This window comes from Lotus japonicus, chromosome 2, assembly GCF_012489685.1.
Source record: "Lotus japonicus ecotype B-129 chromosome 2, LjGifu_v1.2".
NCBI classification, from domain to species: domain Eukaryota; kingdom Viridiplantae; phylum Streptophyta; class Magnoliopsida; order Fabales; family Fabaceae; genus Lotus; species Lotus japonicus.
In genome coordinates, this window is record NC_080042.1 from 91,985,534 (window position 1) to 92,002,734 (window position 17,201).

At 41.7% G+C, this 17,201-nt stretch overlaps 3 protein-coding genes across 3 annotated transcripts; 2 read left to right on the forward strand and 1 right to left on the reverse strand.

Moving 5' to 3' along the window:
• The first annotated feature begins 3,111 nt into the window (after positions 1 to 3,111).
• LOC130737292 (uncharacterized) lies at positions 3,112 to 6,030 on the forward strand. Its single transcript, XM_057589044.1, has 3 exons — positions 3,112 to 3,790; positions 4,856 to 5,042; positions 5,124 to 6,030. The coding sequence occupies exons 1-3, from the start codon at positions 3,112 to 3,114 to the stop codon at positions 6,028 to 6,030; spliced, it is 1,773 nt and encodes a 590-aa protein (XP_057445027.1).
• Positions 6,031 to 7,075: 1,045 nt separating this feature from the next.
• LOC130741045 (probable aquaporin TIP-type RB7-5A) lies at positions 7,076 to 8,513 on the reverse strand. The gene is made up of 3 exons (XM_057593815.1): positions 8,327 to 8,513; positions 7,766 to 8,013; positions 7,076 to 7,614 (listed from the first exon to the last, which is right to left on the reverse strand). Exons 1-3 carry the CDS (start codon positions 8,451 to 8,453, stop codon positions 7,255 to 7,257), a joined length of 735 nt encoding a protein of 244 aa, XP_057449798.1. The 5' UTR covers positions 8,454 to 8,513; the 3' UTR covers positions 7,076 to 7,254.
• Positions 8,514 to 15,596: 7,083 nt separating this feature from the next.
• LOC130737293 (uncharacterized) lies at positions 15,597 to 16,337 on the forward strand. Its single transcript, XM_057589045.1, has one exon. The coding sequence runs from the start codon at positions 15,597 to 15,599 to the stop codon at positions 16,335 to 16,337; it is 741 nt and encodes a 246-aa protein (XP_057445028.1).
• The last annotated feature ends 864 nt before the right edge of the window (positions 16,338 to 17,201 follow it).

Here is a 17,201-nt window from a genome sequence, read left to right on the forward strand (position 1 = left end):
TTCTCTGAGAGCTGAATCCCCTGAATATTTTGACCCGGAACCGGAGGAGGAAAGACCTCGCTCCCCAAATCTTATAGCGGAATTACATGGCTTCTCTCCTTCTGAAATTTATCGAGAAGACACATCTGAACTGAGAAGAGAAAGTGATATGCCCCCTGTTTACCCCCTCAGATTCAGCCAAAGGCTAGTGGGTGATGAGGTCACTACTAACCAAAACCAGCTTTCCAGCACTGAAGAAGAACAAGAAATAGACGAATATGGTAGTAACCTCTCAAATGAGGCCATTCAGAGGTCAAAGTTAAGAGTTGCCCAGATAAATGCTGACCTAGGGGAATTTGGTATGAGAGCTAGGAATGCAGAAATTATGAAAGCTCAGGGTATGGAACACGCCCCTCTTTTCTCCCAAGCTGTCCTTACCAATAGACCAGCTAATATGATGGAGTGGTATGGTAATCCAGTGAATATAGTCCAACCTACATATGCTACTGTTGATCAAGTGTCCCCAAGCACAGCTCCCTGCACTTCCACTCAAACAGGTGGCATTGCCCCTTACAACATCAGAACCTTCAGAAGGATCCCCCGAAGCATTTATGTAACTAAACATTACACAGTAGAAATTCCAAGTGATGATGATGATGAGGAGCAAAGTCTGAATCCCAACCAACTAAGCCCAAGATGTGAACAATTACTAGCTACGGGGCTTGAGAGCGGGCTAACCCTGAAGAGAGCAAGGGAGAACACTGGGAGGGCAGAAATAATAACAATGGATCAATGTGAAGCAAAGAAGAGGAGGATGGAAGTTAAAAGGAAAATTGTTGAACTTAATGTTACAGAGGCTGAGGAGGCGAGCCAAAACTTGCCCCCTAAGGGGCCATGAATACACTCTGTTGGAATTGTCGGGGAGTGGCGGCGACCCCGACCAGGAATGAGCTTAGGGAGCTGGTCACTAAGCACAAGCCGTCGATTCTGTTCCTCATGGAAACACGAGCAAGGAGGAACAGAATTGAAACCATAAAAGTTAGTCTAAAATTTACACACTGTTTTGTTGTGGAACCAGTTGGACTGTCTGGAGGATTAGCTCTCTTCTGGTCAGATAATGTGGAGTTGGAGGTGGTAGAACATACTCAGAATTTTATTCACTCAGTGATCTCATCTAGAGATGATCCCAGCTCGTGGGAATGTACTTTCACCTATGGAGACCCCAATCCTCAGAGACGGAGAATACTTTGGCACACTATCTCAAATCTAGTTCAGGGCCACTCAATTCCTTGGTGTTGTGTGGGAGATTTTAATGAAATTTTATTCCCCTATGAGAAGGAAGGATTAAGGCCAGCTCAAGCTTCTAGAATACGCATATTCAGGGAATTCTTGCAAAATTCGAATCTGATGGATCTTGAATTAAAGGGCAGCAAGTTCACCTGGTTTAGTAATCCTAGAGAGGGCGTTGTGACCAGAGAGAGAATAGATAGGGTCCTTGCCAACTGGGAATGGAGGTCCCTCTTCCCAAATGCAACAGCTATTGCTTATCCTTCCATCTCTTCAGATCACTCCCCAGTCTATTTGCAACCTCTGCCTAGTACCAGAAGCGGGAAACAGTTTAAGTATGAAATCTATTGGGATGAGCATACTGATTGCAAAGGAGTTGTGAAGGAGGGCTGGGATAGCATTAATGGCAGATTTAACGCGTGGAGAAATCTCTCACATGGATTAATGGCAAGCAGAAGCAAACTCTTAGTCTGGCAGCGAAAAACTTTTGGGGTAGCAGACAAGGAAATTCAGGGTGCAAAAGCTGAAGTCCAATTGGAATTAGATAAAGCTCACAAGGACATTAATTGGGAGAAAGTACATGGCTTAAAAGCCAAGATCAAAGAGCTATGGAGGCAAGAAGAACTCTACTGGAGTCAAAGATCTAGGCTGAATTGGAATCAATTTGGAGATAAAAATACCAAATTCTTCCACGCTACTACCATTCAGCGTCGTAACAGAAACAGGTTGGTCAGGCTCAAGAGTGATGATGGGAACTGGGTAGAAGGGCAGAACAACGTTATGAACGCTTTCCTTGCTCACTACAAGGAAATCTACAAGTCTGATGGGGTACACATGGTAGAAAATTGTCTAGAAGCTGTCCCCAGGAAAGTTACAGCAGGTCTGAATAGACTCCTAATTGAAGAAACTAGTGAGGCAGAAATTGTTGAAGCTTTGAATAATCTGGGCAGCTTAAAAGCACCAGGCCCAGACGGTTTTAATGGCCTCTTCTTCAAAAGTCACTGGGAAACAATTAAAGATAATGTTTGTGATGCTATCTCAGCTTTCTTTAAACGTGGTGAGCTACCTTCAGAGGTGAATGAAACGGTAGTTGCTCTTGTTCCAAAAATCTTAGACCCAGAGAATGTCTCTCAATTTCGCCCGATCAGTTGCTGCAATTTTCTCCTGAAGATGATCTCTCGTATAATGGTGACTAGACTGAAGACTGCATTAAATGGGTTGATCACACCTAACCAAAGTGCGTTTGTGGGGGGACGGCTCATTCAGGATAATATCCTCATTGCTCAGGAGGTTTTCCATGGCCTCCAACATAGAGGCGGGGACCTAAAGGACTGTATTGCTATTAAACTTGACCTTAGCAAAGCTTACGACAGGCTTGAGTGGAATTTCCTTGAGAAATGCCTTGCTGCCTATGGATTCCACCCAACATGGATAACACAAGTCATGACTATTGTTAGAGGAGTGACATACAATTATAAAGTTAATGGGTATCTTAGTGAGAGGCTTACTCCTGAGAGGGGCCTTAGGCAAGGTGACCCACTATCACCATATCTCTTTGTGCTGGCGGCAGATGTTTTATCTCACATGTTATTGAAGGCCAAAACAGAGGGGAAACTAGAAGGTATCAAACTTGCTCCCACAGCACCTAGTCTCACCCACTTGTTTTTTGCAGATGATTCACTTTTGTTTGCTAAAGCTCATCCACAAGAGTTGTACCAAGTTCTGGAGATCTTAAATATTTTCTCTATTGCATCCGGACAAAGAGTTAATACAGCTAAGTCAGATGTCATTTGAAGCTATCACTTATCAGCCCCCAAGAGAACACAGATCCGTACCATTCTAAAGATGGAAATCTGGGCAGATCCAGGCAAGTATTTGGGCCTTCCAGCCATTTGGGGGAGAAATAGGACTGCTTCCTTGATGTGGATAAAGGATAAAATCTTGGGGAAGATGGAGAGCTGGAAAGGATCTTTACTTAACCAAGCAGGGAAAGAAGTTCTTGTTAAATCTGTTATCCAAGCAATCCCAACTTTTGCGATGGCGATAGTTAAATTTCCAAAAACCTTTACCTCATCCCTTAATGCAGCAGTGGCAAAATTTTGGTGGAAGAGCCAAGGGAAAGAGAGGGGAGTTCATTGGAGAAGCTGGCAGCACATTTCAAGGAGCAAAAAGGAAGGAGGTCTTGGCTTCCGGGACTTCCACTATCAAAACTTGGCTTATCTAGCAAAACAAGCGTGGCGATTCGAACACTCTCCTAATGCATTGTGGGTTACTGTACTAAAGGCCATCTACTGTCCCAATGGGAATTTCCTTGAGGAGAAGAAGGGTAGGAACCAGTCTTGGATGTGGACGAGTCTTTTAGAGGGTAGAGATCTCTTGAATTCTGGAGGAAGATGGGCAATTGGTACAGGAGAGAAAATTAATGTTTGGGAAGATAGCTGGATCTGGACAGGGGAAAGACTTGCCCGCAGCCAGAACACTCCCCCATTAAAGGTTGCTGAGTTACTCAAGGAATCAGGGGATGGTTGGGATTGCTTGAAAATTAAAAGGGAATTAGATTTCCCACCCCCTGTTTTAGAATTGCCACCCTAGCCTTTTTAAAAAAATGTCGGGACTACCCTCCGGGACTTAAACCTCCATACCAGTCCAGAGGTTGATGTTCTGGACTAGTCCGAGAGTTAAAAGTTCGGATTCTTTAGTTACAGTTAAAATAACATGATCGGTGTCGTGGCCGTCTTGGAGGACTTGCCTAACGAATTGTTGGGTTGAAATGTTTGGTTTGTAATTGTGGTGGTGGTTGAGATTGTAATTGATGAATATGCCTTTTGGTTTGGTCTTAACTTACTGCATTCTGCTGCTTGGTAAGAGTTATCCAGGACTTTAAGTTTCGAATCTATCCAGGACTTTAAGTTTCGGATCCATCCAGGACTTTAAGTTTCGGATCAATCCAGGACTATAAGTTTCAGACTGCTTCATAATTAAATTTACCACCCCCCTTTTTTAGATGTCCGAGAGTTGAAAAACCGGATTAATATGAAACTTCAAGATTCGGATCTTTCAAACCAGATACTGTCACAAAGACAGAAACGTGAAAATGCAGTGACAATAATATGGGACAAACAGACCTCGTTACAATACTGAAGGAAAATATTCTTGCTAATAATATGGTTACAGACATGGTTACAGACATGGTTACAACATTACAAACATGAATCATATTATCAATCTTCTGTTATGTCTGTTAAATCAAAGTTGGTAATAACACGAGGACCAATCCAAACAGTGTGTTCAGCCATAAATGGGGGGTGGTTGAGGAGTTTATGCAGGCCATAATGGTGGTGAGGTAGGTGAAGCTATGGAGTAATGGTGCTGAAAAAGGTGGTAGAATCTGTCAGAGGTGTCCAGAAGTTGAAGTTTCATACTAATCCGAAGGATGAAGTTTCGTACTGATCCGAAGGTTGAAGTTTCGGACTAAAACACGGAGGGGCAATATTGGTTTTTCCCCACTTTTAAATGGGGTGGGAAATCTAAAACAGGGGTGGGAAATCTAATTCCCAAATTAAAACTATGTTTGAACCTCCCGTTGCAGTCAAGATCCTACAAACGCCGGTGGGGCTAAGAGGAGTTGAAGATAGCTTAATTTGGCCTCATACCAACTCGGGAGAGTATACCATTAAAACAGGGTACCATGTTGCAAGATCATTCTGCCAGGAAAGTATTCTTAATCCATCTTCCTCTCTGGTGATTCCTAATGAATTATGGGGGTTCATATGGGGGTGCGATACTCCACAGAAGGTGAAAACCTTCCTCTGAAAAATCTGTAGCAACGCTGTTGCTGTGTTAGCTAATCTTCACAGGAGGAATATGACGAGGGAGAGTACTTGCCCAATATGTAATATGGAGGATGAGACAATTGAGCATGCACTGCTATTTTGCCCTTGGACTTGTGCGGCTTGGTTCGGTTCTCCTCTCCAATGGATTATTAATAGAGTGGGATTTCAGAGGATGGATCTTTGGATCCTACAACAATTCAATTTCCTAAATTCAGTCTCAACCCACGCTGAGGAGGACTTTGCCATCTTTAGCCTCACTCTTTGGGCTATTTGGAAGGGGAGAAACAGGGTTATTTTCCAACATGAAGCGCCAAACACTGAAGCTACTATTAGACAACTGTCACTCTTGATCCATAATTTATCAAATACTAAGCCAGTGATTATTAAAGAAAGAATGAGTTCAGATCGCTCTACCTTCAATGATCGTCCGTGGAGACCCCCTTTACCTAGGATGCTTAAATTGAATGTTGATGCAAGCTGGAAAGCCTCTTCCCCTTTGTGTTCTATTGGCATCGCTGTGAGAGATGAAGCTGGGCTTCTCGTTGCTGGATCAGCTTCCAAAGCTTTTTCTCATTCAGCCCTGATGGCAGAAGCTTTAGCATTTAGGGAAGCAATTATTCTAGCTCATAACATGGGATGGTCAGAAATTGAAGTGGAATCAGATTGCTTACCTTTGGTTGAGGCATGCAGGGATGGAAAGGGACAAGGTGAAATCCACAGCATAGTTGCAGATATTCTTAACCTGAGAAGACATTTCCAATGGTGTGGTTTTTCGTGGATTCCTAGGAACAGCAACAAGGTTGCCCATGAAATTGCTAAGCTGAACTACCTTAATGATCTGGGGCCCTACTGGCTTTTTTCTCTTCATCCAGCAGTGAAATCTGCAGTAATACATGATGCAAGGTTAATCCCTCCAAGAGTCCCAATCTGATCTAGTTTCAGCAATTTTTCTAGTGTTTCATCCCTGTGGCTGAATGCGGTACTGGGCCTTCAATTGTTGTGCTTTGATCCCCCTTCTCTCTTATGTGATTTCAGAGATGAAGATGAGTGTTTGGAGCTGTTCTACTTGCACTGACAGATTCCCTTAGCCTGTTGTCTAACTCTTTTTTCTTGGCAACTGAAACTATCTTTATTCAATTGCCTTCATTGTGGTCCTTATTGGTAGTTTGAATGGTGGCCACCTACCCAAGTATTGTCACATGGCGGGTCCCTCTTTTCTGTTTTTTATGCCTTTAGTCTCATGGCTGGTTAAGTGCTTTTTTTCTATTGTCTACTGATGACCCTTAATGTACTAGTTGCTTTTTCCCATTCCAAACGCTTTGTTTTTTCACTTGCTGGTACCAGCTAGCAGACCCGTGGCTTTGTATTGTTTGTTTAGGCTTTTGTGGGTTTCTGTAGAAAAGGCTGATTTGTACTTGGCTTCTAAGCCTTTGGGTTTGGCCCTTTATCAATGAATCATCAATCTTTGACCCAAAAAAAAAAAAAGAAGAAGAAGCTCATTTACTAAAGAAAAAAAAAACATAAGCTCATGATTCATGAACACATTGTTTTAGTCTCTCACTTTTGAATTTTAAATAGGAATCTAATTACGTCCATATAAAAAAATTTAATCCCCATTTTGCCATCCATAGTGCAAAGTGATTTTTCTAATCTTTGACAAATATAAACTTGTTCAGAAAGTCATGACAGTCCCTCCTAACATGTGATTTTTTGACATTTGAACTTATGTCCTCGCATTTACACGGATTCAGCTTTCAGTCACTCGAGACAAATGTACATATTATGTCCACGTGAAAAAATTATCCATATTTATTTTTTTGATAGGAAAATGTAGTAAATTAGTAGAAATTATGTCTCTTCAGAGTTCGAACTCTGGTCTTTCACCTGCAATTACCCTTAACTCAACCATGTGAGCTGCCCACCCCGCCCGAGAAAATTTTCCATGTAAAAAAAAAGGGTCAAAGGGCCTTCAAAAATCAAAACAACATGCATCATTTTTTTACAGTTTTATTACAAGCAACAAATACTTACAAATAATTAAAGATACAACTTTTTAAAACCAGGAAAAAAAAAGAGCCAAGAGAAATAAGAGGTTTAAGGCAGCAAACAGTTGAACAATTCATGGCAAGAACAATTTCATTTAAGGGTAGGTTTCTTAGGTCGGGATGGGGTGATGGGGACAAATGAAAGCGCCACCGTAAACCAACCCAGCCAAGGCTCCTCCAATTAATGGGCCAACCCAATAGATCCAGATATCAACATAGTTTCCACTAACCACAGCTGGACCAAATGATCGGGCTGGGTTCATCGACCCGCCACTGAACGGCCCAGCGGCTAAGATGTTGGCACCAACTATGAACCCAATAGCGATAGGTGCAATGGTACCCAATGAACCCTTTTTGGGATCAACTGCAGTGGCATAAACAGTGTAAACCAATCCAAAAGTTGCAATAATCTCGAACACCACACCTCCAACAGGGTTCACTCCAGAAGCTAGTCCATGAGTTGGAATGCTCTGCCAATAAATCCCAAAGTAGATCATTTCATAAAATTTATGATAAATTTTATAATCCGGATAGTCTAATTTGAGAGATATAATTTTTTCTAGTGATAACTCTAAAGGAGATAAAACCAATTAGTGTTTTTAAGAAATTTTCCTTTAATACCTTGGAGGTGATAAAATTGAGGAGGAGACATGCGACAATGGAGCCAAGCAATTGAGCAATCCAGTAAAAGAAACCGGTGAGGAGGGTGATGTTTCCTCCAACCGCCAATCCAAGTGTGACAGCAGGGTTCAAATGGCCGCCTGAGATGTTGGCTGCAATGGACACGCCTACAAATAGTGCAAATGCATGGGCCAAAGCAACTGCAACCAGACCCGTTGGATCCAATGCTGCGTCCGATGTAAGCTCATCTATATAACACAACAGAACTATTTCATCATTCTTTGCACCCTTGTATCAAATACTAGTTTTAAGACCCATACAATGAATGAAAAGCAATGTTTTAAAAACCAAATGGTAATTAAAATGTTGATGCCACTAATTCACGGTTCAATAGATCAATTGTGATTAAACTGATATTAACTTTAAAAATTAATATTATATATGAAACAAATTAATATAAAATTGGTCTCACTAGTGAATCATCATATTTGTCTGTCATATGATTAAACATGATGGTTCATCAATGAATCGGTTTTAAAATGGTACTCCAGTTGTACTTACTGTAAGCGATGGCTGATCCAACGCCAGCAAAGATGAAAAGTAAAGTGGCAATGAATTCTGCTAGATAAGCCTTAAGGGAGGTAACGCTAAAAGAGTCATCAAATCTACCAAAAGCTATCTTCACCATTTTTGACACACACCAATTCAAAACAGAGGAGCCAAAGCTATAAGTGTATGCTTTGCATCAGAAACATTTGCCAAGGTTTATATAACAAAGAGTTTAGAGTTTACATAAAATATAGAGTAAAATACACTTACCCCCTCAAGGTTTGTTAGAAAAACACTCCACCCCATTCTTATTCAAAATATATACTCCACCCCACTCATTTTATCAAGTTAACCTCATTTAAAAAGATGCTAACGGAATATTCCATTCAAATCAAAATTATTTAATGTAAACTTATTTTTCCTTTTTTTGTCTGGTTATTTTTTTTTCAGAAAAAAACGTCACTTTCTAATATTTGACCAAACAAATATTCTCAATGCTTATATACTGTTGGAGCTCGTATATAAAGTAACCATTTTATAAAATAATTCAAGAATAAATATGTATGAAATAGTTTTAAATTAAAACTTATGGTAAAAGTACGTTAAACTTCCACTCCATAAAAGAATATAAAGTTATATTATTATTTTAATTAATTAATTAATTTGGATAATATGATCGCGTTGGTTATAACATGTTAAATGTTAAAGTATATATTACTTTTAGTAATTGAAAATGAGGGATGTTATTGATATATGATAAGAGAATTTTATTAAATAATATCCATACATTACTCAATGAATTCATAAGCAACATTTTTTTATAAATCTAGGAAAAAGAAATTTAATTAGTATTTATTTGGTGAAATTTTAATTAGTATGAAATTAATTTCGAAATATTTTTATATAATTCACTTTTTATAAAAATCATTTATAAACTGGGTATTACTAGTAATTGTGATGTTATATTCTTTTTTGTTGAAACTAACGTTTTTTTTTTTAAATGGAACTGACGTTAAACGATTTTTATTTGAAAGTGAGGTTTTTTTTTTGAAAAAAATAAAATAAAAAATAACCAGAAAAAAAAGAAATGGAAAAATAAGTTTATATTAAATAATTTTGATTTGAATGGAATATTCCGTTAGTATCTTTTGGATGGAGTTAACATGATAAAATGAGTGAGATGGAGTGTATATTTTGAATAAGAATGGGGTGGAGTGTTTTTCTAGCAAACCTTGAGGGGGGTAAGTGTATTTTACTCTAAAATATATTTGCATTGTGATTATGATCAAAGGGTCTGGCACCGACCATGGGCCACATGAGTGGTTGGATAATGCTTGATTAATAGAAAGAGAGGGCCTAATTAGCCACCCTTTTCTAATTTATTTTAGAAGTCCTAAGATCAATCTGTGTTTGATACATATATATGATTCATCATGGGCATAATGACAACTAAATTAACTAGGAATCATGAAAAAACAAACTTGGAGCTTATAATGGGAGGATAAGCATATATTGAGGGAATATCTTAAAGTAAACTTCATTAGCATTAAAAAAAGTATGTGAGTCGTCATTTTCCAGGTAAGCAAATGAACAAATTAAAGTGAGGTTTAAATTAAATGATGATGATAACAAGGGTGGCAATAAATATGGTTAATGGGCATTATATTTTTTGCCACAATGACAATGAGATATGAACAGAAAAGTCTTCTAATTCTAATTTTCATGGTTCATAAACTCCAATGATTGTCCATCGATTATTCTATATGCTTAGCTTTATTTCAACAGTACAAACAAGGGCCATAATTTTTTCCAGAGAAATATTGAGGCTAACATTAAAAAATAGAATGTTGTTAAACTCAATGTTTCGTTTCATACTTTCATTGGAAACTTTGAATTGTTTAATACAATGATTATTGAAACTGATTACCAGTGGTTGGGCGGCTTAGTGGAATAGTTCAGCGGTGTTGTTTTTGTTTTCCGCACTCCCTTTTTGTGGACAAGTTTATAAAGGCTTAACTGCACTTGCACTTTCGGTTCACAATTTATGCGGTAAATGAAATCCCTAAACTTTATAAATCACAATTATGGTTCCTCGCATTTATTACTCTTTAAGAACTATGCGCCAACCAAGGAAGCCCCATCACGGCTTGAGCAACACTCATGGGCAGTGTTATTAAACTCGGCCCGGTGATCGACTCGGTCAGGGCACTGGGTCAATGGGTCACTGGTCTGACTACTGGGTCACTGGTTGAACCGTTTGACTCGGTTTACATTAAATAAAATTCATAATAGGTTAGGCATAACATAAAATTAAAATTTATATCACAATTATTTAAATAACTACTGTATAATTAAAAAATTTAATAATTTATCTTGTCAATTTGTTATTAATAACTTCATTTTTATTATCTTTCATTTTTGTATATATTTATAAGTTAGGATTTGAATGGAAAAGAAGAAGACTATTAAAAAACACAGCAACTGTTAGCATGTTTAAAAAAAAGGGGCTGGTACATTACGTAGCAGTAAGTAATAAGTAGAGAAAGAGTATAAAAAAAACACTATAATGAACTCAACTTTACATGGGCCTAGCATAAAATGACCCAACTTCTAAACCCTATCTTCATCCTTATAACTTCTTTAGGCCAGGGTTTCTGAGCGCCGTCGTTGACTATCGGCAAGCCTAGCGCTGGGTCAAGGAGGCTTCCTTTCTTGGCATCTCGACTTCCCCACGCCAGGTTGGGGTTTTTTTCTTCTGGTTTTTCTTCTGGTTTTCTGGTTTTCGCAACAAAGGCGTGTTTCTATAGTTTGTCACAAAACTTGCACTCGACTTCTGTTTCTGGTCTGCGATCGGTATACTGCGGTAGCCATGGGTGATCATATTGACGTGGTGCTTGAGGGAGACGAGAATGAGATTCTTGATGTGGGGGTGCTGGAAGTGGAACCAGCCCTCAAGGAGAACGTGTGGCTATTGGGGAAGGTGCTCACCAAGGCGAAGGTCGCCGGAGGCCCCTTGCGCGCAACCATGAAAGGTTTATGGGAGTCTCGAAACTGCATTGAGGCTGGCCACGTGGGTTCAAACCTCTTCCTGTTCAAGTTCTCAACCACGAAAGACAGGGACTTGGTGCTGAAGTCAGGGCCGTGGTTCTTCGATCGGCACATGCTTGCGCTTAATGCTTTCGACGCCAGCATTAACCCGGAGGATACCCCGATGCTACAGGTTCCTTTCTGGGTTCAGGTCCACGGCATGCCCTACTCCTTCCGAACAGAACATGTCGCCAAGTCTTTGGCGAAGAACTTCGCTGGTTTTCTCGATTGGGACAAGAGAAGGGACGGCGAGTGCCTCCGGATTCGAGTATGGGTGAAGCTGGACACGCCGCTGAGGAAAGGCCAGCTTGTGGCGGTGGCTGGAAAGGCACCTCTCAAGGCTATTTTTAAGTATGAAAAGCTTTATGATTTATGTTTCAGATGTGGCCACCTTGATCACATAGAAAATGATTGTATCATGGTGGCGGTGGCGGACCAAACGCAGCAGCGTTTTGGTGCATGGATGAGAGCTAGTTCACGGCCTCCTAGTGTCCAGAATGTGGCAATAGGCATAGTGAGCAAGGGGCCAAGGCACGTGTTGGACAGCAAGTGGGTGGGCGTGAAAAAGGGAAAAAAATTGCTACAGAGGAAAGCTTTGAACATAATGATGGGGAGGAGGAGCTTAGTGAGGAACAAATAAATCAGTACTTGGATAATGAGAGGGGACTTGACTTTGACATTAACAAGGTCTATGAGAAGAAACATGGGAGGCAGCAAGGTATCAAGATTGGAAAGAACCAGGAGGAAACACATCACTTGGTGAACAACAGGAAAAGAACAAATGCGACTTCTTCTGCATTTGGGACAGGTTACACGGGGATATCCCCACCTTTGAAGAAGTTTAACTCTGATGATGGATTGGGATCGGCGGCGGCTGTGGATCAGCCCCGCCCACCTCAATGAGGATTTTATCGTGGAACTTCCGCGGGCTTGGGAACCTGGAGGCAGTACGGGCTCTTCGTCAGCTCATCCACTCTGAAGCTCCCGATGTTGCTTTTCTGATGGAAACAAAACTTTACACTTCAGAAATTCTTCGTCAGCGTGGTGTTGGTGGTTTAGGTAATATTTTCCCGGTTCAGTGCGCAGGACGTGGGAGAGCACGAGCTGGTGGTCTTTGCTTACTGTGGCGAGAGGAGATTGAGGTAACTATTATAAATGCTTCACTTCATCATATTTTATTTAATCTGGTCCATCAGGACCATCCTACTATGTCTATGCAGGTGTATGCGGTGTATGGCTTTCCAGAAGCGCATAATAAATGGAGGACTTGGCAGATGATCCGCCGTGTGAGACCGGCGGAGATGGTTCCATGGTTGTGTATTGGAGATTTTAATGACATACTTTCCCTATCGGACAAGCTTGGGGGTGATCCACCTGACCTAGGTCAAATGCAAGTGGCAAACCAAGCTTGTGCTGATTGTGGGCTATATAGGGTGGATGTTTCAGGAATCCCTTTTACTTGGGTAAATAATCGTACAGGGGTTGGGAGAGTGGAAGAACGACTTGATTATGTGCTAATGAATAGAGTTTGGGAGGAGCTGTGGCCTTTCACGAGAGTATCCCATTTGATTCGCCATCAATCGGACCATAGCCCTATTGTGTTTCACTGTGGTACCCGTAGGATGGAGATTAGAAGACATCGAACAAAGTTGTTTCGGTTTGAAGAGATTTGGTTGGAAGGTGGGGCAGAGTGTACCGAGATAGTGGCAGAAGGTTGGAGTCGACCACAGACATCTCTCCTAGGAAAGATCGATGCGGTTGGGCAATATTTGAAATCTTGGGGAAGTGAAAAGTTTGGGGATCTTCCAAAGAAGATTGCAGACACAAAGAAACAACTACAACGGCTTCAAGGGGGTGTGCAAACAGATCCGGTGATCACTGAGGCTAAACAGGTGGAACGGAATTTGGATGAATTACTCAAGCAAGAAGAGATTTTCTGGGGCCAAAGATCTCGTGCAACCTGGCTCAAGCATGGGGATAGAAACACAAGATTTTTCCACACAAAGGCTACTTAGAGGCGGAAGAGGAATCTGATTGAGGAAATTCAAGATGATCAGGGGAGAAAATTTGAGAAGAATGTGGATATTGCAAGGGTTTTACAGGAATACTTTGAGAAGCTCTTCACATCGTCGAATCCGCTTGGGGTTGAAGAAGTTGCTGCCTTGGTTGATGGACGCGTCACTGAGGCTCACAGGAGAATCCTCTCTACACCTTTTACCCGTGATGAGGTTGAAGAGGCCCTTTTTCAGATGCATCCTACAAAGGCGCCTGGATTAGACGGTTTTCCAGCTCTGTTTTATCAGAAGTTTTGGAGTATTGTTGGTGATGATGTGACAGAATTTTGTCTACAGGTCCTCCGGGGAGAGGCATCTCCAGGTATGATTAATCAAACTTTGCTTGTGCTAATTCCTAAGGTTAAAAAATCTGTACATGCAAACCAATTTAGACCAATTAGCCTTTGCAATGTGTTGTTTAAGTTGATCACTAAAACAATTGCTAATAGGCTTAAGCTGATTTTACCTGATTTAATTTCAGAGTCCCAAAGCGCTTTTGTTCCAGGTCGGTTAATTACAGATAATGCATTACTTGCGTTCGAATGCTTCCATTACATGAAGAAGCGAGTAACAGGAAGGCAGGGCATGATGGCTCTTAAGCTTGATATGTCCAAGGCTTATGACCGAGTGGAGTGGCCCTTCTTAAGAGGTATTCTCACCCACATGGGCTTTCCTTTGCAATGGGTTGAGCTTATAATGTCATGTGTTAGTACTGTTAATTTTTCTATTATGGTTAATGGTAACCCGCAACCCACTTTCGCACCTCATCGAGGTTTGCGACAAGGAGATCCTCTCTCCCCTTATTTATTCATTTTGTGTGGTGAAGCATTTTCAGCTCTTATTCAGCGCGCTATGTCTGAGTCTGCTTTACATGGGATAAAAATTGCTCGTTCTGCTCCTGTTATCTCACACCTTTTGTTTGCAGATGACAGTGTATTGTTTGCCCGGGCATCTCTTGAGGAAGCAAAGTGTATAAAGAACATTCTTGCATCCTATGAGCGTGCCTCTGGGCAGGTGATAAATTTGGATAAGTCCATGCTTTCAGTTAGCCGTAATGTGTCAGAGAACTGTTATTATGAGCTTCAACAGCTTTTGAGAGTAAAGGCAGTAGAAAGTTATGACAAGTACTTGGGGCTCCCTACCATCATTGGGAAGTCCAAAAACCAAATTTTTCGGTTTGTTAAGGAACGAGTTTGGAAGAAACTTAAGGGGTGGAAGGAGCGCACGCTTTATAGAGCAGGTAGAGAGGTGTTGATCAAATCTGTGGCGCAGGCAATCCCGTCTTATGTTATGTCATGTTTCATTTTGCCGGATGGCCTATGTAATGAGATTGAAGGTATGATTTCACGCTTTTATTGGGGTGGTGATGTGACCAGACGTGGTATGCATTGGCTTAAGTGGAATACTTTATGTCAACCCAAGGTGAACGGTGGTCTTGGATTCCGGGATTTTAAATCTTTCAATCTAGCCCTCGTGGCGAAGAATTGGTGGAGAATCCAGAACCAACCCGATTCCCTCCTTAGTAGGGTTTTTAAAGCTATTTATTTTCCGAGGGGCACCATGATTGGAGCAAAAAAAGGCTATCGTCCAAGCTATGCTTGGACAAGTATCTTGAAAACATCAAATATGGTTCATAAGGGGAGCTCTTGGCGTATTGGTAATGGGTTGCATGTCCGAATTTGGGATGATAATTGGCTTCCACATGGCTCACCAATTAATTTCAGGCAGGATGTGGCGGAAGAGCTAAGGCTCGAGATGGTGGCTCATCTGATCCAACCTGGAGCTGGTGTTTGGAACAAAGAACTGATTGAGTGGACCTTCTGTCCCGCTACTGCGAAAAACATCTTGGCTGTGCCTCTACCTCTTCAACCAGTGGAAGACTTACTATTCTGGACAAGTACAACTGATGGGCTGTACACGGTGAGTTCTGGCTATGAATTTCTTCAAAATTCAGCTCGTCAGGCTTCCCCCCTTCCTCGAGCTTAGCTGCTGCTGGTTTGAATGTGGGTCTTTGGAAGAAATTTTGGAAAACGAGTTCCATCCCGTGGGTGAAGGAGGTGGCTTGGCGAATTTGTGTGGATGCTATTCCGACACGCGCAAACCTCAGGCGACGATCCTTGGACGTTGACCCAAGCTGTCCGATGTGCGGTAATGACGAGGAGAGCTCCAGCCACTTGTTTCTACAGTGTCCGATTGCCCGCGGTTGTTGGTTTGTGCACCTAGGGATACGGGTGGGAGCTGAGTTAGAGATTATGGAATTCATGCGAACTATGCTTAGGGAGCATGATAGTTGGGTCATTGCGCAAGTGCAAACTCTACTGTATTGTCTGTGGGAGGCGCGGAACAAATTGCTATTTGAGGAGAGGAGGGCGGATTGCCAGACGGTGCTTGATCGGGTGGCTGTGTTAGGGGAACCAACGACGCAAGCAAGGGGAGACAACCAGCACGAGAAGACGGGGATAGGGACGTGGTGTCGACCAGCCGCGAATGTCATCAAGGTGAATGTGGATGCTTCCCTTGGTACTGATATGTTTGCTGGGTTTGGTATGGTAGCTCGAGATGACCATGGTGAGATTTTGGCAGCAGCTTCTTCATATCCGACGGTAGCAGCATCAGCGACCGAGGCGGAGGCCCTTTGTCTCCGTTGGGCTATGGTTTTGTCCTCAGAGTTAGGGTTCAGGCGTGTTCAGTTCGAGACAGATAGCTTACAGTTATTCCATGCCTGGAATAGGGATGTTGGCAGGTCTCTTTTGTTTACTGTTGTTCAAGACTGTAAGGGTCTTTTGAATTTGTTTGATTATGTTGCTTTATCTTTCGTTCGTAGACAGGGAAACTTTTGTGCTGATTTTATGGCTCTACCCTCTCAGATGTTGTTTGGATAGAGGAAGGTCCACCGGGTTTGTATGGCCTACTTCAGGCAGACCTTTTGGCTTCTATGCCGCCTATGGTTTAATCAATTTGATGTTTCGTTCAAAAAAAAAAAAAACTTCTTTAGTTCTTTTACTGCGCCGTCTCTTTATTCATGCAGCACAGTGCTTTCCTCTTCAACTTTTTTTTTTTTCATAAATTCCTACTGCTTCTCCTACTGTGCCGTCTCCTCTACATTTTTTTTCATACATTCAATTGTTTCTCCTACTGCCTGTTTCTTGGATTCCTACTGCTTCTACTTCGTAAAAGATGAGTTTGCCTCTACAAATCTGAGATTTTTTTCACCTTTCAAACACAACCGGTCCAACCATTACCGGCCGAGTCGCCGATTTTTACACTAAACCGGTCGAGTCTAACGTTTTTTTCCGGTTCGATTGCACCTCCGATCCAATCACTGGCTCGAACCGGCTATATGGCCGGGTCCCGGTCTTACCGGTTCAACCGGCCGGTCCGGTCCGAGTTTTATAACACTGCTCATGGGTCAAATGAACATCTCTTTGACAAGGATAAGAGAGAGACTTCTCCAGATTCCACACACACCTTAGCTGCAATTGAGTAGGCAAGCAGAGGCACCCACCATGGATGGAAAAGGGTGGCGAAGATGGCGGCAGAAGACGGAAGCCCGCTGCATGAGAGGCACCACCATAGCTTGAACTGAGAGGAGCAGAGGAGAGTGGTCGTGGACGTCAGTCTCAGGCGGTAGTTCCGGTGGTGAACTTGATCAAATTTTTCTTTTATAGGCAAATGTTAATTGTTAGAAATGTTAGTAAATTAGTCCCTCCTCCGAGTTCGAACCCGAGACCCTTCACCCTCATCCC

What these genes read in the sequence shown, in the direction of transcription:
- LOC130737292 (XM_057589044.1), top strand. Translation starts at nt 3,112, where the DNA reads ATGGAAATCTGGGCAGATCCAGGCAAGTATTTGGGCCTTCCAGCCATT. An exon ending in ACTCAAGGAATCAGGGGATG is followed by an intron (nt 3,791 to 4,855) that starts GTTGGGATTGCT and finishes CTCCCGTTGCAG; the next exon opens with TCAAGATCCTACAAACGCCG. An exon ending in TTATGGGGGTTCATATGGGG is followed by an intron (nt 5,043 to 5,123) that starts GTGCGATACTCC and finishes TAATCTTCACAG; the next exon opens with GAGGAATATGACGAGGGAGA.
- LOC130741045 (XM_057593815.1), bottom strand. Translation starts at nt 8,453, where the DNA reads ATGGTGAAGATAGCTTTTGGTAGATTTGATGACTCTTTTAGCGTTACC. An exon ending in TGGATCAGCCATCGCTTACA is followed by an intron (nt 8,014 to 8,326) that starts GTAAGTACAACT and finishes TGTGTTATATAG; the next exon opens with ATGAGCTTACATCGGACGCA. An exon ending in TCAATTTTATCACCTCCAAG is followed by an intron (nt 7,615 to 7,765) that starts GTATTAAAGGAA and finishes ATTTATTGGCAG; the next exon opens with AGCATTCCAACTCATGGACT.
- LOC130737293 (XM_057589045.1), top strand. Translation starts at nt 15,597, where the DNA reads ATGTGCGGTAATGACGAGGAGAGCTCCAGCCACTTGTTTCTACAGTGT.